We start from the raw sequence: 23,813 nt of genomic DNA on the forward strand, positions 1-23,813 counted from the left end.
AATAGTACTTAGTGTCTCTTGTGCTTCGAGTATTGCAATGTCAATAAACAGCTCACAAAATGAGTTAAAGAACTTGAACGTTTATCCAAGACTGAGCCTTGAGGACATCTTCAAACTAATCATTGGTCTCCATTTTAGTCCCTTTCAGATGCTCTGATTTCACTCCAGATGGTCTATCCTCGAAGAAATCTGTCAGCTGACCAGTGGAGAAACGCACAACTACTGAGCCTCATCAGTGCCCCCAGTACAATGCTAAATCCTGCACAGTCTGACACAGTATGGCCTTTTAATTTGCCTTATATGATAAAGTTAAGCAAGGTTTTCTGTAAAATAATGTGGGGTGTTTAATTTTCTGTTTTATTACCTTTACGTGGCTTTTAATCAAAGAAGTTAAATAGGCTGGTTGGGACAGCTGAATGCTTCAGTATGGGGGAAAAGTTTTGTCACATTAATTAAAGCTTCTGTTGAGTTAGTTCATGCCTTCATTTCCAGTATTTGATAATCAAAAGATGAAGGGAAGCAATGTTAACTTCTACAGTGTAGAAGGAAAGAATCCTGTGTACTCAGATGTTTGTGGGCCAACAGACTGAAACTCAGAACTGCTACTTCCCTTAAAATTTTTACTGTTCACATTTGCTGCCTCAGCTGTGATATGGATAGTCATATTTCTGAAAAAAATCAAGCGTTAACAGCTGTCGGGTTGTGATTAGTATACATCAAAAGCCTTTTGTTCTTAAATATTCTTAAATACAATTTTTGTTGAAACTAAACGTTTGTCAAAATTTGTTCACTGTTTTATTCAAGGTATTGGAGGGTATGAAAGCTCATTTAATGTTTGAACCCTCAGTTTCTAAAGGGATGAAACAGTGCCCTGTTAGTAATCAGCAGCAGTCTTCCATGATTCATCAGCATTGAAGGCTTTATTTGTCCCTTTTTTCTAAAAAGTACTTCTCATGAAATATATTTTCTTTTATATAATTATTTTGCTACAAATTATTGTTTTTTCAACAGATGCCATGTGAATACCTCTCTCTGGATGCAATGGAAAAATGGATCATTTGTGAGTAAAATATTCTGAAACAGCTCATGGTTGTATTGAAAAAAAAATCAGTTAACCTTTAAAAGACTGCTTGCTTTTCTGTACTGTACAAAAGCTGTTGTATTCAAAATAGATTCTACAGAATTTGATTAAATCTCATTTGTATGCATCCTACTTATATATGCAGTGCAGTTAGAATTCAGCACATGCTGCTGGAATGGAGTTTGTCATCAATTTATTCCAGACTGACTAAAAGTGAGAGCTTTAGTAATTCTGATGAAAATAGCTGAGTAGTATCAGCACTAAGTAATTCATGTTACAAAAATATTACAAAAATACCTCCACTAGAACAGTGTAGGGTACTTTTATATATAAAATGATGTTACCCATTAAACAGTTTATTAATGAACTATTTGAACTATTTAAGAGAAAATGCATAATAATCTCACTGTTCTCTTACTGTCTTTGTGCATCTGGTTTGTGATGTACATCAATGTGAACTTCTGAAGTTGGGTTTATTTTGTGCCATGGAATCCTAAATAGTGATGCTACGGCTTTGAACCTTTGGAAGCTTGCACTTCAAAGCAGCTCTTGCTTGGCTTTGTTTCGAGATGAAGTATTCCATATTCACAAAGCTGCAGAAGACTTGTTTGTAAACATAAGAGGGTAAGTTTTTGTTCTCTCTTTCTCCTTTCAGAACCTCTGTTAAAAATGTGTCATTTCTTGAAGAATTGTTTTGAAATGTTACTTCTACTTCATATAAGTTCTGCTTAAGGGTAGTCAGTACACAAACATTTTTGCTTAGTATCTCGACTGTTTCTTTAATGCATAACTTTCAGGAGCCTAATTTCTTAACCATCGTGCCTTTTTTTAATCTCAGTTCTGAAAAAGTCTGGTGAATCCGTCTCTAAAATGGCAAAAGTTAAAATTAATGATCTAACCCACAAATCTTAATCTAGTGAAGAGAAATTACGCCATTAATGTAGAGTTTGCTTGAAAAATTGCATCTGTCTGCCACTGTTTGTGCAGTATATCATCTGAAAACTCAGAAACAAAGTTGAGACCTCTACCAGCGAACACCAAGAGCACTTCAGTAGAGAGTATTTTTGGTATTTAGCTTTGATCAGGGAAATAAGTCTTGTGTGAGGTTTTTGCTGTGTCCTGCTTGCTAATGGCATTGCAGCTTCTCTCAGGTCCCACTCAGCTCCTGCTAAATTGTGCTACTGATACATATTACTATATTGGATTGTTTTTTACTTGCAGCTACAACAAGCGTATTAATGACATCAGAGAGTGCAAAGAAGCTGCTGTTTCACATGCGTAAGTGTCTTATAAAATTTTCCTGATAGATTTTAGTGTTGGTTTTCTTAAAGTTATGAAGAATGTATACACAGGATTTGTTGAATGCTGAATTAGTTGTGCATTTTCAGATGAGATCATGTACTGATTGTTCTTTTAAATCTGGATTTGCTTAATGCCATTAGCAATTTAACTTTCCAAGTTTTAGATTATTTTTCAAATTATCAGAATGGAAGCATTTAGTTTATTCTCCAGTTTCTTTTTGTCTAATTATTTAATGTGAATGCAAATTAAATAGAAATGTTTTAGTGGAGTCAAATGCACATCACAGAGCAGGGGCAGAGAACTTGGGTTTTAAATTCGACTATACGTAGGAATATAAGGTGTTGGTGATGTGGATGCCAATTTTAATTGAACCACATCCTTCAAAATACTGAACTTTTGAAGTTGGTATGATACGAGTGGCCTGTGTTTGGGCTTAAATGTTCGGAAAAATCAAATTTTCTGTGGTTAGCACAGTGGATGACACATCGGTTTGTTCTTTTGATGCAGTGGTTCAATGCATAGAGAGAGACGCAAGTTTTTACGTTCTGCACTCAAAGAACTGGCTACTGTCCTGTCTGATCAGCCAGGCCTGTTGGGTCCCAAGGTAACTATGGTTCTTAAGTTTTGTGTTTGTGCAATCTTACAGTGTTTTTCTCGGTGATACTGTAATGGTTAGTTTGGTTGGGAGGTAAGGAACGGAGACCCACACTTTACTCTGAGAGAAAACCTACTTAGGTTTTAAAATTCTTTGGTTTTAGAGACTATAGTTGCTTCTTAGTGTGCACAATATGCCCAACTGTTATATAGATCTATAAGCTTGTGAACAATTTTTCTTTTTCAGGCACTTTTTGTGTTTATGGCATTATCCTTTGCTCGTGATGAAATTATTTGGCTTCTTCGTCATGCAGATAATATGCCAAAGAAGAGCGCAGATGATTTCATAGATAAGTATGTTATTTTTTAGTGTGATACCTTAAATATTTAGGAGAATTTCGCAGACAAAATGCATTTGAAGGCAAGGGAATCTCAGAAAAGGATGGCTATATGGAAGAATTGGGACTGTTCAGAAAATCTTTACCTGGGAATATTAAGCTTCCAATCAAAACAGAAGACTACAAGTATTGTATTAGAAACTGGAGCACATCAGTGAAAATTCATTTTCTGCAGAAGACTTACTTATAAAATAAAAATATTTTATACAAGTTTTAGGCTTTTTTTTTTCCCTTTGAATAAGCAAAAATAAAGCTTTATCATGTGTCTTCAGTGTTACTGATTTGCATTGAGGAAGTCAGTGGTGGGGGGGAGGAAACTGTCAAAAAGCTTGATTTGTTGATATGTAGAATGTCTCATGTATTGTAGCAAAGCTGCCTTTTAAATCAGGTAAGATTTATTTATGTAATACAGCATTAGTATCATCATAAATAGAAGGTACAAATGAGAAATGGGATTACGAGATCTTATCAGTGTGGACAGGCAGAAGGCCAGTAGTTGTCACTGAATTGTTCTCAAGATTATTGAAGAGAAGATTGAACTGAAAGCCTGTGAATTGGCTGCAGGAGTTTAAACAAGTGACAATCACAAGGCCATTGCTAGAGCTGGAGTAGGAAAACCTTGGGTTTTCTTCACTGGATTTAGGTGCGAGGGAGGGATGGAGATCCCAGAGCCTCTCTGAAACAACGGTGCAAGTTTTTAACTATCCTCATGGTTTAAAAAATATATACAAAAGCTGTTATTACAGTTGAATTTTTCAGATTCAACCACTTTTTGAGAAAAACATTTTTTTCCAATTGAGCATTATACAAGGGCTTCTTATTCAAAAAGTAAGTGAATAGTTATACAAACTTCTGAGGATTACTGTGGTGGTATCATGCTAACTTATCTGCTGTTGAGTGGATTTTACCTTGCAGAGAAAATAACCTCTGTAAACTCATTTTACAATGTGAACATTTTCATACAGAAATTACCTATTAATAATAGTTCTGAAAGCAAGGTATAGGAGGAAATCCCCTTGAGAAGCATTCCACTGATAGAAATTGGTTTTACTATTTTGGGTGTTTCATACTTGTAAGCTTTTCCTTCTCTTCTTGCCTAGACACATAGCTGAGTTAATATTCTACATGGAGGAGCTCAGAGCACATGTGCGAAAATACGGACCAGTGATGCAGAGATACTATGTACAGTATCTCTCTGGCTTTGATGCAGTGGTCTTAAATGAGCTTGTTCAGGTATGGCAGGACCATATGGTTTTGGGTTCTCAACTGCAAACTTTAAAAAGGGCTTTTTGTCCAAAATGACTTTGTGAAACGCATCCTAGTTTGTGGATTTTGATGAACATTATGGAATAAGGCAAATTAATTTACTGTTTATTTCTGGGATTTAGAAATTACTTTTGATTGCTATACGAACACTTAAATGTTACTAAGCAATGTAATGTTTAGAGACAATGAAACAGGTACTACCACTGAAGGAGCGTTGTAGAAACTTTTTCTTATTTAGCCTGACAAAGAAATGATAGGCTTTATGAACTGTTTTGGTTTTATTCCCTCGTGACCACTAGATGGAGCCCAAATTTTGTGAGTAGGTCGGCTACTCAACCTTGACAAGTTTGTACTATAAACTTTTTTGCCGTGTTCAAAAATTAATTTCACACTTCAAGCATTACATCAGTTACCAGTAGATGGAACCTAAGTACTCTGCTGTTTATTTAAGTGAACTATTTAAACAGTTTAAATACCAGTTCTATATCACTGTTTAAATTATTAGGTGTAACTGAATCCTTGGGTTTACTTTCAATACCAAAATAACTGTATTTGGGGCTTTTTTGCTTATAACTCTATATACTTACATGACTTTTTTTTTGGAGTGACAAAATTAAATAATTTAGACATTTGTCGTCAATTCCTGGGAAATTATTTCGTGGATTTAGTGGATGACTTCTAAATGCTGTACAAGTGGCACATGTGTTCCGTGTTTAGATAGGATAATCCTTAGGATCAAACTGAAATGAGGAAAAAAATACTTGAATTTTAGTTGTAATTAATTCATAACAGGTATCAAGCACCAGACTAGACACATGATTGAGTGATAATTTGGATTTTTTCAGCCTTTAGGTTAAAATGTCATTCATAGCTGGCCTTATGAGAAACTTCTGTATTGTATTCTTTAATAGAAATATGGTCTTAGTTGTTGAAACTGCTTTTTCATGAACTGTTGCATTTTGTAAAATTTGAAAACTTGATAGCCCATCTTTCAGGTGGTATCAATCATTGAAGTCAATGTTAGTAAAAAAAAAAAAGCTTTTGTGGGAAGCGAAGTGATGCTGGTGTGGGCTCCATTGTATCCTGCCACGGCTAAATTTTCTTTGCAGACAGATCAGGTGCCTGTAGAGGTCAGAAAAATGTTTGGTGTCCATTTTGTAAATGACTATAGCCTGAAAATGCATGGGCACGTTTGCTGACAGATTTTCCAGTTTTGAGCAGATGTTGGTTTGAAGCACGCTTTTCTAGGTATTTGTTGTCAACCACAGAATTAAAAAGTGAAAGCTGTTAAATAGCACTATAAGTTACCTTGTGTAAATTTTTGCACATTTCAGAGTGTAGCTGATAAATTGGGTATGGGTATTGACATTGCTTCATAAACCAAGTTTAAAATAATAGTAATAGCAACAACATTTATTTTAGAATCTTTCAGTGTGCCCAGAGGATGAATCAATCATCATGTCGTCTTTTGTAAACACAATGACTTCACTAAGCGTGAAACAAGGTAAGTTTGAATGAACTTGGAAAAATGGTAACGGAATGGCGGATTCCTCTGGAAAGCCTTCATCACTTTTTGTTTCATGTCATCAGTAGAAGCAGATAACTTGCATAAACTGAATTTGTTGCCTTGTTTCTCTTTCATTACGGTATCTGCTTCTTGTTGTGTGTCCCTTTGCCGGGGCAGGTCTATACAGATAGAGCCTTCAAAGTATGCTATTGGGAAGTAATCCTACCTTTTAATTTAGAAAGCATGTTACATATGTTTTCTTCTATATATTTTAATTCCTATTAGTGTGGCTGTGCTGGATTGAAATTCTTATGTAAAAGCATGAGTTTCAGTACCCATGGAATTTTTTGAGTACTTTGGGGTTTTTTAGAAAGTCTGTTACAGTATATCTGAATTTGTAGTTGTTTTCCTGAAGGTTTTATGTTCTGTATTTTTCCCTGATGCAGTTGAAGATGGAGATGTATTTGACTTCAGGGGAATGAGATTAGATTGGTTTAGATTGCAGGTAAGACTTTGTGTGACGCTTTCCTAACTTAAAACCCAAATGTTTAATAAATTACTGCTCTTCTAGATTACTCTCACACTGCAAGTGGATGACAGGCTATCTAAGAATAACCTACTCTTTTAAAATCAGACAAATACTTAAGCAGATAACTTGCTACATTTTGATGTAATGGTGTCTGCATTGCATACTTTTTGCAAATCATTCTTTGGGGTGTTTATAACTGGTCAGAAATAGAATGTGTTGAGGATGAGCAGTTTGTTGGCAGCTGTACGCTGTATGGAGTCTGATTCAGCCTGCCCAGCCAAGGGAAGGTAGAGACTGTTCAGTGAGAAAATAATGTTCAGGGAGATCATTCCTGTGCATTGCAATTACAGTATCTTCAATTCACTTAATAAAGGGGGGAGTACTGTTTAGACTGTAAATCAATTATCTCAAGACTAGATAGACATGTTATTTTTATATTTTCAGAATACACAGTCTTTTTCTTTCTTTCCAAAACGTGATTGTTAAAGTAGGGTCTCACAAGTGCATGTTTGTGTTTTGTCAGTACATTTGTTCTACAGTTCATCTGTGAATTGATGTTATATTCAAATAACATTTGGAGACTTAATTGAAAGGCAGTTTGCTTTTCTTAAGCTACAGGGGAAAGATAAGATAGTCTGTCTATGGTCTTTAAGTACACAGGTGTCCTATGCATAGCATAATCAATATTTAACATTTGTATTGGGCAGTAGCAATGGAATTTGCAAAAAAATCAGCTGTAGATATAACAAATTTTTTCCTGTGTCTTTCCAGGCCTACACCAGTGTTTCTAAAGCCTCGCTTAGTCTTGCAGACCATAGAGAACTAGGAAAAATGATGAACACAATCATTTTCCATACAAAAATGGTAGATTCTTTGGTGGAGATGTTGGTTGAAACCTCAGATCTTTCTATATTTTGGTATGTTACTAACCTGACTGTAGAACCTTTTATTATTTAGTGTTTGGTTTGTCCTTGCAAGTGTAGTTTTTAAATAGCAAACTTTGTAGGAAGATAGGCCAGTGGGAGAATCAACTAGAATTTCTCGTTTCCATTAGAGTTAGTTTGATAAAGGTATTTCTGAAGATCTGTCAGAGAGATTCTTGAAGCAGTCACGTAATTGATCTGGGGTCATTTGTAGATTCTTAATACTTTTTTGCAGAAGGTGCAAGTTTTTGCAGTAACCACGTGGCAAACATCAGAATAAAAATTTAATAATAATAGAGACGTGCAAATAAAATGCGTAAGTCAATGCAGAAAACAAACTTCTTTGAAAGCATGATGCAGTTTTGGTATAAATTATAACTTCAAATCTGACACTAATAGCATGTTTGATTTGTGTGAAGTAGATTTTATTTGCAGCAAAATTATGTATGCCATTTAAATGTCTATTTCTGATCAGTTTTTATAGTCGTGCTTTTGAGAAGATGTTTCAGCAGTGTTTGGAGCTTCCCTCTCAATCAAGATACTCAATTGCATTCCCACTGCTTTGTACTCATTTTATGAGCTGTACCCATGAACTATGCCCAGAAGAGGTAATTTTTAAATATATTGTCTTAGTTATTTTCATCTCTCATTTAAAGTAGAGAGGACGAGAGCTGAACACTGCAAGAAGGTGTTTGTTATAGCAATATAAGATTTGAGGGAGGAGAGCAGTAAAAAGGGATGTAAAGCAAGTAATACTTTCTTATGTGATTCTTCACCCATAGATCTCAAAATCCTTTTCTGAAGTGAGTAAGCATTATTATCTTTGCTTTAAAGAGTGATTAAACTAAGCTACAAAGTTTAGATGACTTTTCTGGGGTCATTCAGGCTTAGATGCTAATAAATCCCATACGCCTATTAAAACTTAGAAGCAACAGTTTTTCTTTCAAATAGTTTATAAACTCGTAGTTAGGAAAAGGAAATACTAAGTTGGGAGTTCTGTATGGCTTGTTATAAATAGTTTTTCTTCAGTGAGATTAAAAAAAAAAAATCCTAAGTGATACACAGTATAATGCAAGCATTTGTTTCGGTAAGAACCGGGTAATGCAAGCCCTCTTTGGTTAGAATTAGAAATGAAAAAATGCGGAGTGTTGCTTAAAGAAATGGACCCTTTGATTCTGAGGAAATTCTTCCTATTTTTGTTGTAATGAAATAGATCCTTTAGTACATTTCCTGTATGTCCATTGACTTTGGAATTACTCTGGGGGTTAACTTGGCCAGTTTTGTGTAGTACTCATGAAAGTGTGTTTTTATTCTTAACAGTGCTCATCTGAAACAATTAGATTAATAAGATCTATTGTGATATGCATGATATGGGTTTTTCTTATTTAAACACTAAATCATCTTCTGCTAAACGTCATCTCAATATATGTCTGTGTCATTATTTTCCCTGTATACTTTGCTTTAAACAGCTGCAAACTCGATTTATACTAGACAACCACTAAAAAGTTTCCAGGAAAGCTTTCCTTCAGCACAAGAGATGTCTTTCAGAGCAATTATAGTAACAGTAAGGAATCAGTAGCCAAAGTCCACTGTACACTAGTTACTGTGAATTCAGCTGCAGCAAGCACATTTTGCTACAGCCAGCAGAACTTTGAATTCAATATCTGAATTGTATGACTTGGTAACTGTTACCATTTTGGAAAAATAATCTTCGCTGTACTGTGTACAGTGTGTGGTAGCATGGCTGTTAGAAAGTAAATAGTGGTGAAAGAAGGATTTCAGTGAGACAGAGGCTATGCTTGTGCAGATCCAGTGACAAAGGAACTGAATCCAGAAATTAATGGAGCAGGGCTTCATTACTGACTTTTTCAGTGGTAGGAAGGACACTGTGCTTTCTCTAAGCTTGAGTTACATGCTCTTTTTCTCCTAGTTTTAGTACTGGTACATATTAATGAAGAGATTCACAGAAACCTTGAGTATTGTACACGTTAAAGATTAAACATGAAAACCTACTTTTTAAAATCTATTTTGCCTCCTTTTACAGAAAATGTTTTGCAAAATATAGTAAGCAAAATATTTTTAATGATAATACGCCATGTTGGTGACTTTGAAAATTTCATGGTTCAAGTTGCTTCGGAAAAAAAAAATATCCTGGCACTCATATTGTTGAGGACTAATTGATTTATTATTTCTCATATTCTAGTTACATAATTTAGTGAACTGCTATCTGCAGTACAGCGTGTCTTGTATAAAAATTGTAGGACTAACAGGAAACTGAAAATCAGACTTCCTTTTTTTCTTCTTTAACAGCGACATCATATTGGAGATCGTAGTCTTTCCTTGTGTAACATGTTCTTGGATGAAATGGCTAAGCAAGCTCGAAATCTCATCACAGACATTTGTACAGAACAATGTACTCTAAGTGATCAGGTGAGTGTGGTTGTGTCTATTTTAATTCTCCTGTGAGATTCTTCTCTGTTCAACTTTCTGAATTTTTATGGTTCTATTTCCTGTTAACTTTTTTTTTCTGTTGGGGAAGTTTTGTGTTTATAAAATGGACAGTGATTTGAGAAAGACTTTTTCATAGTAGAATTGTGTAGTTAATAGTCAAAGGAAGAATGTGTTACTTGTGTGACGAAGTGTCCACCTGCACCATAAGCTTATTTTGTATCTCATGGCTGCTAAAAAAGTTGGATTTTGATTTGGAGGGGCTATTTCTTTTCATTTACTAGTTGCTGCCAAAGCATTGTGCCAAAACCATCAGTCAAGCAGTGAACAAAAAGTCAAAAAAACAGACTGGAAAGAAAGGAGAACCTGAAAGGGAGAAACCAGGAGTAGAAAGCATGAGGAAAAACAGATTGGTTGTGACAAAGTAAGCCGCCTCTTCTATTCCTTTCACCTTGAATCCCAAGTCAAAATGTATGCTTTACATATTGAATGTTTCTTGCTTCATTTATTTAAGTTTAATTGACTGTAAATACGACAACTTTGTAGTTTATGAGCATATGATGTTTCCGTAGCTTGTATAGAGACAATTCTGTTACACAGAGCAATAGGAATGTGTATCTCTTGAATTTATCCTCTTGGCTGTTTCCTTTCCTGAGCAGAAAGAATCCCTGTGCTGTAGCTAGGTTTCCTGTATAGTCATACTAATTGTTGTGGGAGTCCAAGGCGTGCATGGCATCTTCAATTCTGCCTTGCTTTAACACTGTTAACTAGGTAAAGTACAGGCTGGGCTGGAAGTTCTTGCTGCTGAAAGGCTGTTTGCTGCCTTCAGCTGCTGGGATGGAGTTGAGGCTCCAGTGTCTGTACTAGCTGGGGAGGGTTTCATTGTTAGTGGCTACAGAAAAATTGAAAACACCAGCAAATCAATAACAAAACCAAACACACACACACACCCCCCACCCCCTCTCCCAAAGAGATAAGAGGAAAGACTAATAAATACAGTTTGGGGTGTAAAAGGTGATAGGGGAGGAAAAGGTAGAAGATAATTGTTAGGAGAGATCGGAGGACAAAGATGATAGTGATAAAAGTATGAAGAAGAAGGAAGCTAAGAAAAGGAAACGATAAGTGTTTAGTGTTGTGGCTGGGAGTGCCCAAACACACACACTGCTGAAGGGGAAGTGGTTTTGCTACAGTTGCAACAACCAAACATCAGAGAACTGCAAAGATTGGAGAAATTGAGGGAAAAGAACTTACTTGTAGCTTAAGATTCCCTCCCCCAATATGTTTAGGTTTTAACTACTGGCTAGTAGCAAACATTACTTGCACTGCTTAGTTAAATTACGAAAAAACCACCTTAACAGACTGTTCTTTTTGAGGGAAAAATACACATGTTTTATTTATATATACATATGTATATGTGTGTGTGTGTATATATATATATATAAAAAAAAATACATATATATCTCACATCACTGTGTGTGGTGCGGAGCAGCATGGTCTTGTAGGATGTGTTCTTACCCAGAATAGTGTTTTTTAAATAAGATAGAAAAGTGTTTCAAAGCAGAAAAAGGTAATGAAACGAAGAGTTAGAGCTGTACCCACTCTTAAGGCATCTTCCATCCAGCGTGTATTTTTTGTGATAATGCATACTTATGTTACATTAATTTTTTTTTTCTTAATTTCTTGTTGTTTGTTCTTAAAGCCTGGACAAACTGCACACTGCACTTTCTGAGCTCTGCTTCTCAATCAACTATGTACCGAACATGGTGGTTTGGGAACACACATTTACCCCAAGAGAATATTTAACGTCTCACCTGGAAATCCGCTTTACCAAGTAAGAAATATTGTAAAGTTAGAAGTATTCATATACAAGATAAGTCTTTGCTGATTTGATGTTGGAAATATTGTACACTTACTACATAAAGCTAGTTTTTAAAAGTTCATTGCAAAGCTCTTAAGTCAAATTCCAACTAAAATAACAGTTAAGTTCTATGTGCAGACATAAACAACTGTTAGTTCATATTTTAAAACAAAATATATTGAAATGCACATCACCTATTTAACAGCCTGATCCTGCATTCCTAGTCCTCTGTATTTTGTAGGAGTTGGTGATGCCTATTTTTAGGTATTTATAAAGACTCTCTTCCCACCATTTTTTTGCACAGTGCTGGATTCTTTCAAGTGTTGGAGTTTGCTGGCTTGCTGAAAGGAAATCTAAAAATCAGAACTCAAGACCTGACAAAGCCAACTGAGAAGATAATTTAATTAGCTTTTTTTTTTTTCCTTAAAATAAGTGTTGCCACTTGATATTTCTGTCTGTTCTTACCTTGATCTTCTCATCGTTATTTACAGAAATAGGCAAATGGCAACTTCTGGAGAGGACTTCATATTAGAATAGCCAGCTATCCTAGTTGTATTTTATGCCAAGGATTACTAGCTATGTATTTCAAGCAAGGTATAAAGACTTAAGTTTTAATCATCAAGATGTAATATTAGGTCACTAGAGCACTCCATCTTTCACGTAAGACAAAGTGGCATAAAAGTGAGGATAACTTCACAACTTCATAAGAAGACAGCTGTAATCTTCAGGTTTATGAACTTAGACCAGTGTTGGTTATTTGTGCATATTGTTTTAATTTTGAGAGGTGGGGATGGGGAGCGTGGCTTGTGGCTGAAGCCACAGGCAGATGACTTTCAGAGATTGCTTTCCTTTTTCTTGCCTCATGAAAGAAATGAGATTTCTTTGCCAAACAGAATAAATGTTCCATTTATAATTATTTTTCAGATATTTAAGTGGCATTTCTTCCAGTGGCTTGCAGTTTACCTTTAAATAAAGTGTTAGAGTTTCAGTGTTAGGAGGTTTTTTGTTTACTGTTTTAACTTGCTCTGTTTCATGTAAGATTGGACTAGAGCTTATTATTATGCCACTTAATCTTGTAATAATACCAATTTTGAATTGATTTTAAAACAAAAGAGAGACTGCCTCAGAAGTATACTTGTGAAAATAGACTTATTTACACATTTCCAAGCAACAACAGAAATGTTACTTAAATAAGCTGAGGTTTTCCTCCAGAACAACTCATCCCATTCACCTCTGATGAAGGTTGTAATCTACCAATATTTTTTTTTAATTTCTTTTTTTTTTTTTTGTTCTGCCTTTGAAAAGTACATACCACTCAAAAGCTTAGCTCTGAAAGTCTGAGACCATTATAAGCCTAAAATGAATACTTCTAGAAGTATTTGTTTACTAAGAAGACTTTGGTTGCTTTAAGGATCCCCTGATACAGTTTGCCTGAGGGCCTGGTGTCAGTGAGATACTGAGTAAAGTCCATGTCCATTGATGTTAAAAGGGAATATACAGTCCTTCATGCAGTTGTGATCTAGCTTGAAAGCTAGCCTAATGTATAGGACATCTATTACTAGAAGCCTGGTTTTATTTATAATGAAGATTTGAACAAATCAAAGTATGTCCTGCAATTTCTTGGCTTTTTGATTAAAGATAGAAATCGCTGTGTCCACTAAAGGGGGATTTGTTTTTCATTAATAAGATTCCTATTTATTTACTTAACATATACCCGAATTTTAAAAATTGTGTATACAAATATAACTGAAGCTTCCCGACCAAATGATATAAAAATACTTCTTTTTATGTACTTACAAGATAATTGCTGAGAGGCATTAGCTATTGAAAGCAGTGCTTCTGATAACTTTCTTGAAAATCTAATTTTCAGATTTTTTTAAACTCTAATACACTTAAAATGTAATTTTTTTTTAAAAAGTATGCTCTAGGAAAGCTATCTGTACTGCAAAAGAGACAAGATCTTTCAAGATAACAGATTATTTTTTTTAATACTGCATGAGCTGAGGCAGAAAGAAGATTAAATGGTAGGGTCTGTGTGTTACAAAATTTATGCACTCATGCAGTAGGCATAGTTAATATCACAAGATAATCAGACATGCCTTTAAATACTTATGCAAAGCAACACAAGATAGAAGTTTTGCTTTGAATATTTTCATTTCATACTTAATTATAGCTATATGATTTTTTTTACAGATATTTAAAACTAAAACTATGACAGCAACTTTGGTTAAAGAATTTTTGCCTTAGTTAATAGGCTTTGAACACTTTAATACATCATTGCTCTTGCATTTCCCAGAAGTTTTGCGTTTTAAAATACTTCAACATTACTTCATTTACCAAAGTAGTTGTAATAGAAGTCTTCCACATTGTAGATTGCCTATATATATAGGTGGAAAACAAACTTTATTTTAAAAATGCATCGTGAGTATTCTTACAGTCTCATGAAATTTTTGCTGGAACCACAAATACAGTTGTTTTGGGCATCTAGAACTATTTTCAAAAGTGCTGGTGTAGTATGTGCATTGATTAATTTTATAATTGCAAATTGGAGAAGTATTCAGATAAAAGCTTTGAATAGAAAATAATTTTTATAGCTGCATCTCTGTTTAATTTTACTAATAAATGCAATTTATTTGTTTCAAACTTTTTTGTTTCTGAAAGGTCAATTGTTGGAATGACTATGTATAATCAAGCAACACAAGAGATTGCAAAGCCTTCAGAGCTGTTAACCAGCGTAAGAGCCTATATGACAGTTCTCCAGTCAATAGAAAATTATGTACAGATCGACATTACACGAGTATTTAACAATGTTCTGCTTCAGCAAACCCAGCATTTAGATAGTCATGGTGAACCAACTATTACCAGTCTGTACACAAATTGGTAAGTAATTACATGAACAGGTGTTAAAAGTTGTTTATATTGTTTTGATTTAATGAAGAATCTGGAATTGGAGAAGTGGAGTGGTTTGAAATTTTCTTAAGTTTCTGACTTCACAAGTTTACTTGTTAAATACCTGTTAAAAGCACTTTAAGGTTTGCCTGTTGTGAAATTCACTTTTTATAGGGAAGAGGTGTAGAGTAAGATGGAGATATTGGTTGAACAATGAAAGTAAAACTTTAGTGTATAGACTTTGCTGTCCCTTGTTATGCAAGTATACTTCATCTGTATAAATTATCTGTGAACATGTGTCTTTTCATCTAAAACTTTCTCCCTTTCTGATAAGGTATTTGGAAACTTTGCTACGGCAAGTCAGCAATGGTCACATAGCCTATTTTCCAGCCATGAAGGCATTTGTGAATTTGCCTACGGAAAATGAATTGACATTTAATGCTGAGGAATACTCTGACATATCAGGTAGACTTTGATGTTTCTACTGAATATTTGTGACGGATACTTACTGTGTATGCTTGAGTAATTGGAATAACATAAACTCTTAGAGCATTCTATTATAAACAGCATTTGTTGACCTTCAGTAGTATTTTAAGTACTTTTTATCTGTGCTGCCTTTATGTCTTGAGAGAGCTCGCTTTTTCTGGTTTTGGTCAAAGTAGAGTTGTTGCATTTAAGCTACAGAGATAGGCATATGATGTATTGGTGACTGCTGCTTCAGTTCTATTACGATACAAGTTCTTGTATCTAAAATTCTACTTTGTGGTAAAATATTTTTACAATTAAAACACTATTGCTAGATACATGATGGGCATCAAATAACTGAAGGAGGAATGTTTGAAGTAGAACAGTTTGTTTTATTTCTCAGAAATGAGAGCCCTTTCTGAACTTCTGGGACCATATGGCATGAAGTTCCTAAGTGAAAGTCTGATGTGGCACATTTCTTCACAGGTTGCTGAGCTTAAGGTAACCTTGGGAAACTGGTGGGTGGGAAGGCGGGTAGTTTTCTGTTTAAGCTTCCTTTAGGATATTTAACAGCTATGCTTCTGCATGCCTTTTTTTTTTTTTAAATGACTGCATCAAACAAACTGATGAAGCTGTGAATCTTACTCTTCTTTTGGAGTACATTTGCACATGTAGTATGTTTGTATCCCACATTCTTCAACAGCTGAATGGGCAGGACTTCATGCAGGCTCTGTTGATTTCTATGTTAGATACCCTAAGTTAGGAGTTAAGTGTCTCTTTGGCATCAATGGGAGGAGAAATGTTTTTCAAGATCTCCAGGTGCTTGTGAAGCACTCACCCAAGTCTGTTGACTCTCAAAACTTAGCATGAAAATCTCAAATATATCTTAGTCATCTCTAAGGACTTACTTTCTTTACCATGTGTGTTAGCATGTATTGTTCAGTTTACATGGATGGGAGAATCAGTTCTTCTTTCTTTGTTAGTTTTCCTCATTTTTTAGATATATCTTTCCCTCAGGCTGAACAGTATCCATTTATTATAAATGTCTGTATTCTGATAAATAAACCTGATAGCATACAGCAATACAAACAAATGATAAAGTTGGTGCCATGAAAAAAATTGGAAATGTGGGCATGTCAAGGAAACTAGTTGCATGTATATTCAAAACAACGAACAATGACAGTGGAAGCATTTGGTGCCCATGTGATTTTCTGGAAAGAGGTTTTAATACATTTAATAATGTGTACTACCTTCCCAGGATAGTCATACTGTTAAAATGTCACTAATTGGCATATATTTGCTTTTTATGAGACTTGCTCTTTTAGTGTCATTTCCAAATTTAACTCCAAGTTGTTATTACATCTCATTGTTTTCAGTTTATTTAACCACAAATTACAATAAAGAGTTTTTTGTAACTATTCATGCATGCTATGTTTTTAAAAATGCACGTGAATACTTAAGAGATCTAAGGAACTTGCATTTTTTTCAACAATTTACTATTACTAGCATACCAGGCCTTTAAAAGTGTGTGGTTTTAATATATCCTATGTTACAAAGAACTTGTTCTCTCTGTAAACATTGTGAATTTCAGTGCTGCTGAGTTGCTAGGGTGTATGATGCCCTAAAAGATTTGAAGCCTTTTATTCAACGTCACAGATTAAGGAGAGGGGCTGTTCATGCCTTCTAAGCTGCCACAAGAGAGTGGAGCAACCCTGACCTGAGTGACCAGCCAGACAGGGTAATTGATACCTTATGCCCATTCCAATTTTTGAGGTTTAGGATGAGACTTTCCAGGTGAGAACGCTATGATTTTAAGGTTAAATTCTGTAACTCCTGGCTATGGACAAAGTAACATCTGTCATGTTTCAAGTAGAACACAAAGCCATTAGGCAGTTGTTTGTTGGTTGCTGCACTTGTGTTTGTCCACTTACTGTGGAGTTGTCATACTTCCTCAAAATCAGCACGATTGATATTGTAGCTCTGTGTATTTTTTTTAAAAGCAACTTTAAACGGTTTCTGAGATTTGTTGTTTTCTGGTGCTGCTAAGGATAAGCTGAACATAATGTAGATCCACATGCGCGTGACCGCATATTTGGAGGAAAAAAAGTAATAAATGTTCATCTCTGGCTGAGATGCAGTTGGCTTAGCAAGAGAGCACTGAGAAACATCTGTGTTTGGGCAAAGGAAGCAACAAGGGGTTAGAATGGGGAATTTATTAAGAGTAGGGTTCAGTGTTCTTGCTTTCTTCCCGCAGTGGGACCAGGTGTTGGGTTTATATCTGAAGTTTAAGACTGGGGTGAGGAGGGGAAGCTTGCCTCATTTAAGTAACTATTTGAACTGTATTCCAGCCTGTTCGTTTTAAATCTTAAACTAATTTGCTGGTTATTTTTTGTAAAGCTGAAAGCTTGACTCAATAACAATGTGCGTGGGCTATTGCCTTCAATCTTGCATTCTGGAGAGCTTTGAGGGATTTAAATTAAAATGTCGCACATCTGCCAAGTTCTGATACAGTGGCTGGTTTAAAATTGCCCATCTTTCAAACCAGTCTTGTTTTGGCTTTCAGCATAGAAGTACATCTTGTGTGTCTATGTGTGTGCACATGTGCACGCATTCTTGGACATGGTTAGTTTGCTACATCTTGTATAGCTTATTTCTTTCCTTGCTTCTCGCTGAAGATAAGAAGAATGAAAGTGGGAAGACTGGGTGGATTATGGATAGACTTATGGAAATAGCATGACCATGACACAATGTAATTGAATCTGGGAGGTCTAAGCTGTTGGACAGATCTGCTTTGCACAGGCTACTTGACTAGGAGGTGGGAGTGAACTCAGACCACCATTTATTTCATAGGAGCATTATAGTTTTAAGTGGTGTTGGTTTTATCTCCTCCGGTGGTCACAGGAGTATTTACTCTGAAATCTAATTTCCCTGCTTGCCATTTGCTATGTTTTGCCCTGTTTTCGGTGTGGGTTGAAGCAAAGTAAAATAAAACTATTAAAGCAGTTAGCAGAACTATCAAAGGTCAAATGTTCTTGGATCCTTAGCAGTAGGTTCCTGCAGGTATGTCTGTTCTTAGATTTTATATGATATATCTTAAATTATGTACCAGGCTTATAGTGCTCTACGTGTTTGATGAATAGTAGTTTTTCCTGCTCCCTCCTCATTGCTCCTTTTGTTTGTGCTGCCTGGTAATTAAGATGGATTGGAATGTATCCACTTGAAAAATAAAACTATTAATAATCACTTTGGAAGATGACCCCCAATCCAGAATATCTTGTTTTCTTCCTCCATCTTTCAGTTCTTTTCTACCCTGATACTGTTTAGTATGCAAAGCACTAAGTTAAGTGGCCTTTAAAGAAAGGGAACACTTCTTCATTTAATGTTCAGAAGCACACAAGATACCTAAATTTTCTTAGCCGCTGGTTGTCCTCTACCTAAAGAGATAATCATATTTTCCATTTCTGAAATAGGGTACTTGGCATTCAAACCGCAAAAACATTTTTTGTAAGAATAAAGTACCTATTTCTTGCTTGAAGAGAGTTTAAAAATACTACTTGGCACAACATAAGTTTCTCAGCTACCAAGAAACCATTTTTGGATCTGACATTTTATGGATGTGATATGCAATCTCTGTAATTTAAATTTAAATCTGATACATATTTGGAGAATGATTTCAGGAAAGTTATTACGTTTACCCTAATACTACAAGTTGCATGTATGAGAGCTGTTACAAATTAGAAACAGCACACATTTTCTTGTCTTTTGGTTAAACTGACATGAAAAATACTGTGCTTGAGTTTAACTGTTTCAGGCTGAGGTGTCGGGGCTTGAGTGAATGTGTCTATTTCTATTTTATATTATAATGGAAGAAAATTTCAAGTAAACTGCACCAAGATTTAACAATCGGACTCTGGCACTCTTCATTCCATTTTTCAATTTTACTAACATTAAATTTCTAATCCTTACAGCATAACTAGTGAAAGGACCAACCCAAAAGAATGGATTACTTTGTGAATCTGCATTTTTATTGATATATGTATAATCTTATAAAAAGCTGAATACCATGAGGAGCTATTGTCTGGCTTTAATGAGTTTCATTCCCTTGTTTTAAGAAGTGGTACAAATTGTTGAATATAAAAACCATGTTCCAAGGGGTACCTAATCCTCTGCTTTTTGATTCAGAGCGTGCTTTTGTGTTGAGTAGTGCCTGACGATAATACTGATATTATAGTCCCATTAAGAACACAGTGGGTACATCTGTATTCCATGAGTGTAGTTGCCTCTCTGCCAGACTGAAATATCCTAAACCATGCATTTGTCCTGTTAACATACTGAAACCTATAGCTGACCTGAATCGTTGCTTCATTTTAGAAACTTGTGGTGGAGAATGTTGAAGTTCTAACACAAATGAGGACCAGCTTTGACAAGCCAGACCAGATGGCAGCACTCTTCAAAAGATTGTCATGTGGGTAACTAGCAAGGTCCTACTAAAGATAAGAGTTGGGTTTTATCTTTGTCTTTGTAAAGAAAATGAGAAAAAAATAATTTCTCTGTATTAAGTATACAGAAGCAGCAAAATCTATGTGAGCTCATATAAACTGATGCATCTTTCCAAAATTTTCCAGTCTTCTCATGTACAGACAAAATGAGATTTCAGTGTTAATTTAGTGCATGCGCACTATATGAGCTTTGAGCATCTCTTCAGGGATGATAACACATAATAACAGCAGTAATCTGCAAACCGGGTGCATAGCTGTAGAATACAAAACACAGGCTTTTTTGACACAGGTTTCTGATTTGATTCCATCACAGTATAAATTATTGCATTCTTTGGAAGGATTTTTACATGTAATTAACATAAGTAATTATTTTTAACAAAAAAAAATATTATAAAGAGACATTTTTGGCCTCAAGAAAACACAGAACTAGCGATAGCATCCAATATTGTCAGCTGTGGTTCATTCCATGAAGTGGTTAACAGGGTAGTCTTGCACTGAAAATCCCATTGTCAACTCAGTTATAAAAACCTGCTTAAGTACTGTTTATTTTGGCTCTTTTAACAAATGCCATTGTTTCAGTACCTTGTGTTTTTCAGTATTTTGTTAAATGTTTTCTTTCTCTTTTTCGAAGAATTGAACTTGTAAACTTTAACAGGTTCTTGTTCACTATTGTTCTCGTTTCTCTTCAGCTGTTGACAGTGTTTTGAAGAGAATGACGATTATTGGTGTTATCTTGTCTTTTCGGTCCTTGGCACAGGAAGCACTTAGAGATGTAAGAAATAACTGAATATGTTCCGAATAATTTTCATTTTATTTCATTTAATGGAATGACAGGGTATTTGAAGCGTCACTATTTAGGAGTGCTACCTCTTAAAAGGTTGGCATGTTGGTAAAATGGCAATACTCAGTCATAACTGAACTTTGAATTGCAAGTTGGGGGTGGAGAAATCTGCTTTTTGAGTACTGTTCAGAGAAATGTTACATTAAAACATACAGGGTTTAGTTTGAGCATGTTTCTCAATGTATTCTGTGTTTTTAGTACATTTTAAAAACTTTCACTTTGTTTGCAAACAGCTTAATTTTGCATTTATTAGGCTTTAGTGTCTTAAATCTACAAATTCATATACATAAAATAAAAACTCATTTAAAAAAATTTAGTAAGTCCAGCAAAATAATGGTAGTGTCTAACTGATCATTAACATCGGAAGTATTTTTTCTCATTTTGTATGTGTTTGTGTCTCTTAGGTCTTATCCTACCACATTCCTTTCCTTGTAAGTTCCATCGAGGACTTTAAAGATCACATTCCAAGAGAGACTGACATGAAGGTAATGTTTGGCCTGAAGGGTGACGGAGTCATTTTTGGAGCTTACTGCAAATATGTAAGGGGCAGGACTTTCATGCTTAGTGTGAAAAATCCAGAAACAAAGAACACCCTTTTTTTTCCGAAGAGCTAAGTAATTGTGCATCTGCAGCCTCCTAATGTTCTGGGGAAAAAAGACCAACCGACTGATAGGATAAGCACAAGTCTCTATCTGCCTGTGATCACATTTGAGAATTTTCATGGAAAGAATTAAGAATAAAATTTATCAGGTGTTAAAACATGACTAAGCAATAACGGGAAGAATACTGAGCTGCTTCATAGCATGAACAGTATAACTGGTAAAACTGAATGTTTCAAGGACTCTGTGTACGTGGATGGAGCTCTATGTATGTCATAGCTACAAGTCTGATTTTGACCTTACGCTGAAAATTCTTGTGAACCCATGGTCTGAAATGCTTGGAAAAAAGTTAGCAGTTTAAATAAGGTGCCTTGTTTCTGAACGGTAGTATGTTTCCATCAAAAAACCCTTGTCACTACATCACGTGGCTTCTAGACACGCATGCATTAATGGCTGCAGCCTAACTGTTTTTTTTAATCTCTTATTGCAGCTTGGAGCCTGTGAAGGTTTTGTAGCAATGGTGTTGTGGCAATTTGATTTGCAGAAAATGTGTAGTGGGGTATACATTGCCCAACTCTTGATTCACTTTTACAGAAACAATTTTTAGAAATCTGCTGTTGTGGTTTAACCCCAGCTGGTAACTAAGCACCATGCAGTTGCTCACTCTCCCCCTGCCCCGCAGTGGGATGGGGGAGAGAATCAGGGAGAAAAACAAGTAAAACTTGTGGGTTGAGATAAGAACATTTTAATAGAACAGAAAGGAAGAAACTAATAATGATAGTAATAGCAATAATAAAATTACAACAATAATAAAAAGGATTGGAATATACAAAACAAGTGATGCACAATGCAATTGCTCGCCACCTGCCGACCAATGCCCAGTTAGTTCCCGCGCAGCAATCCCCTTAGGCCAGCTTCCCCCAGTTTATGTACTGGGCATGACGTTACCCCTTTGGCCAGTTTGGGTCAGCTGCCCTGGCCATGTCCCCTCCCAACTTCTTGTGCCCCTCCAGCCTTCTCACTGGCTGGGTATGAGAAGCTGAAAAATCCTTGACTTAGTCTAAACACTACTTAGCAACAACTGAAAACATCAGTGTGTTATCAACATTCTTCTCATACTGAACCCAAAACATAAAACTATACCAGCTACTAGAAAGAAAATTAACTCTATCCCAGCTGAAACCAGGATATCTGCTCTTGAGCAAAGTATGGTTTTTGAGGGCTAGAATATGTTGTTGTTCCTGAACCTAAAGTTTACATTTTGCTGTTTACTCCTGAGGAAAGAAAGTTAAGTTCTGTTGTGTATGAAGATTCACTAAATAAAAAACATCCTTCTCCTTTTTAAAAGTACATTACAAGCACAGTTCAGCATCTGTTATGGCGGGCCTCATGATTTCAGAAGACACGGTTTAGCAGTCTGTCTGAAAATGAGTTAGAGGTTGCATGAAGAATATGTTGTTACTGAATTTGCACAGGTATGCTATTTCACTCCAAAATACAATCACATACTCTTTGAAACTTGCAATGCTGATAAACCAGCCATGAAAACATGGAAATTCATACCACAGTAGAGGAATTCTGTGGAAATTCTATGGAAAATTAACTTCAAGAATACTGACTGGCTCATGATAAAAATTATATCAACATGATGCAAGCTGCCTTTGCACTTCTCAAGAAAAGCCCTTCTAAAATTCTTGCCTATAGTTACAGAGAAAATCATTGATCACCGAAAAGCATCAGGTTCCATTATTGAACTTGAGGAATCGGCATGCAGAAGAGATGAGAAGGGAAGTTCACTGCTTACTTTGCTTGATCTTTTCAGAAAACTTCTTGCACCCTCTGGTATCAAAGGGGTGCTGAAAAATAGGGTGGGATAAAAGCTGCAACAGTAATCATTGAAGACAGTATCCTACCACTGATATTTTTAAGCCTATGATAACAGATGATTTTAAACATCTTGGTGGATCTTTAAAGACATTACTGAACTCGTGTGTCAGCAGATATAAGAAAACATAATACTTGCTGCTTCTCTTCTGGAAGTCACTGGAGTAATTTGCAGTCACGGGAATAATTGGATGGCAAAAAAAGCTATCTACTACTAAATAAAGCCATGCTGAGGACTGTTCTCTGGTTCATGCCACATATCACCACCTAGTTGCCTCTGCTTCACATAATATTTGGCTGTTGGCCTTCTCTGGGTCTCCTGTAGTTCTGCTGTGATTCTTAAATATACCTATTTTGTGTGTGTGTGTTTCTAGTTGAACGTGTGAAATAAATTCTAAGTGCTGTGGTATAGTCCACAAAGCTGGTGTTTGCATGATACCAACTGTCGATGTCATGTCTTGTGGTGTGGTGTGATGCCATGTGGGCTTGTTGGAGAGTATGTAGCTTGTCTGGATAATGTTGGAGGACTGTGCCATGGAGAAGGAGCCAAACCTGTGTAGTCTTGTCCACATAGTGCCTACTGGGAATACTGGGAACTCTGACATGTGCTACACCGCAACTCTGCCAGAGCTTTGTCTTGAAAACAGCTTGTTGGAAGGGCCAGAACTGTGCTATGAACCTACTAATATACAGCCTTGTCACATACAGCAGTGCAATTGCAGGCAGCAAA

The 23,813-nt window shown here is 35.7% G+C and overlaps 1 protein-coding gene across 6 annotated transcripts in view; it reads left to right on the forward strand.

Annotated features, from left to right (window-relative positions):
• The window catches only part of NCKAP1 (NCK-associated protein 1), a 53,053-nt gene that overhangs the window by 17,577 nt on the left and 11,663 nt on the right, over positions 1–23,813 (forward strand). For 5 of the 6 annotated variants that reach the window (XR_775374.1, XM_010583235.1, XM_010583237.1 and 2 more), the window contains 20 exons: positions 139–276; positions 1,012–1,060; positions 1,549–1,705; positions 2,303–2,359; positions 2,891–2,987; positions 3,225–3,331; positions 4,476–4,608; positions 6,064–6,145; positions 6,595–6,653; positions 7,449–7,594; positions 8,076–8,208; positions 9,911–10,030; positions 10,333–10,472; positions 11,748–11,879; positions 14,568–14,786; positions 15,130–15,260; positions 15,664–15,761; positions 19,632–19,725; positions 20,449–20,531; positions 21,005–21,085. Coding sequence is in view for 4 of the 6 variants with exons in the window: in XM_010583235.1 (XP_010581537.1) it covers positions 139–276; positions 1,012–1,060; positions 1,549–1,705; positions 2,303–2,359; positions 2,891–2,987; positions 3,225–3,331; positions 4,476–4,608; positions 6,064–6,145; positions 6,595–6,653; positions 7,449–7,594; positions 8,076–8,208; positions 9,911–10,030; positions 10,333–10,472; positions 11,748–11,879; positions 14,568–14,786; positions 15,130–15,260; positions 15,664–15,761; positions 19,632–19,725; positions 20,449–20,531; positions 21,005–21,085 (2,256 nt within the window). In the remaining 2 variants the exon portion in view is untranslated. The remainder of the gene's footprint in view (positions 1–138; positions 277–1,011; positions 1,061–1,548; positions 1,706–2,302; positions 2,360–2,890; positions 2,988–3,224; positions 3,332–4,475; positions 4,609–6,063; positions 6,146–6,594; positions 6,654–7,448; positions 7,595–8,075; positions 8,209–9,910; positions 10,031–10,332; positions 10,473–11,747; positions 11,880–14,567; positions 14,787–15,129; positions 15,261–15,663; positions 15,762–19,631; positions 19,726–20,448; positions 20,532–21,004; positions 21,086–23,813) is intronic. The other variant, XR_775375.1, reaches the window with a different exon arrangement.

This window comes from Haliaeetus leucocephalus, unplaced genomic scaffold, assembly GCF_000737465.1.
Source record: "Haliaeetus leucocephalus isolate CR32 unplaced genomic scaffold, Haliaeetus_leucocephalus-4.0 Scaffold880, whole genome shotgun sequence".
Classification (NCBI taxonomy): Eukaryota; Metazoa; Chordata; class Aves; order Accipitriformes; family Accipitridae; genus Haliaeetus; species Haliaeetus leucocephalus.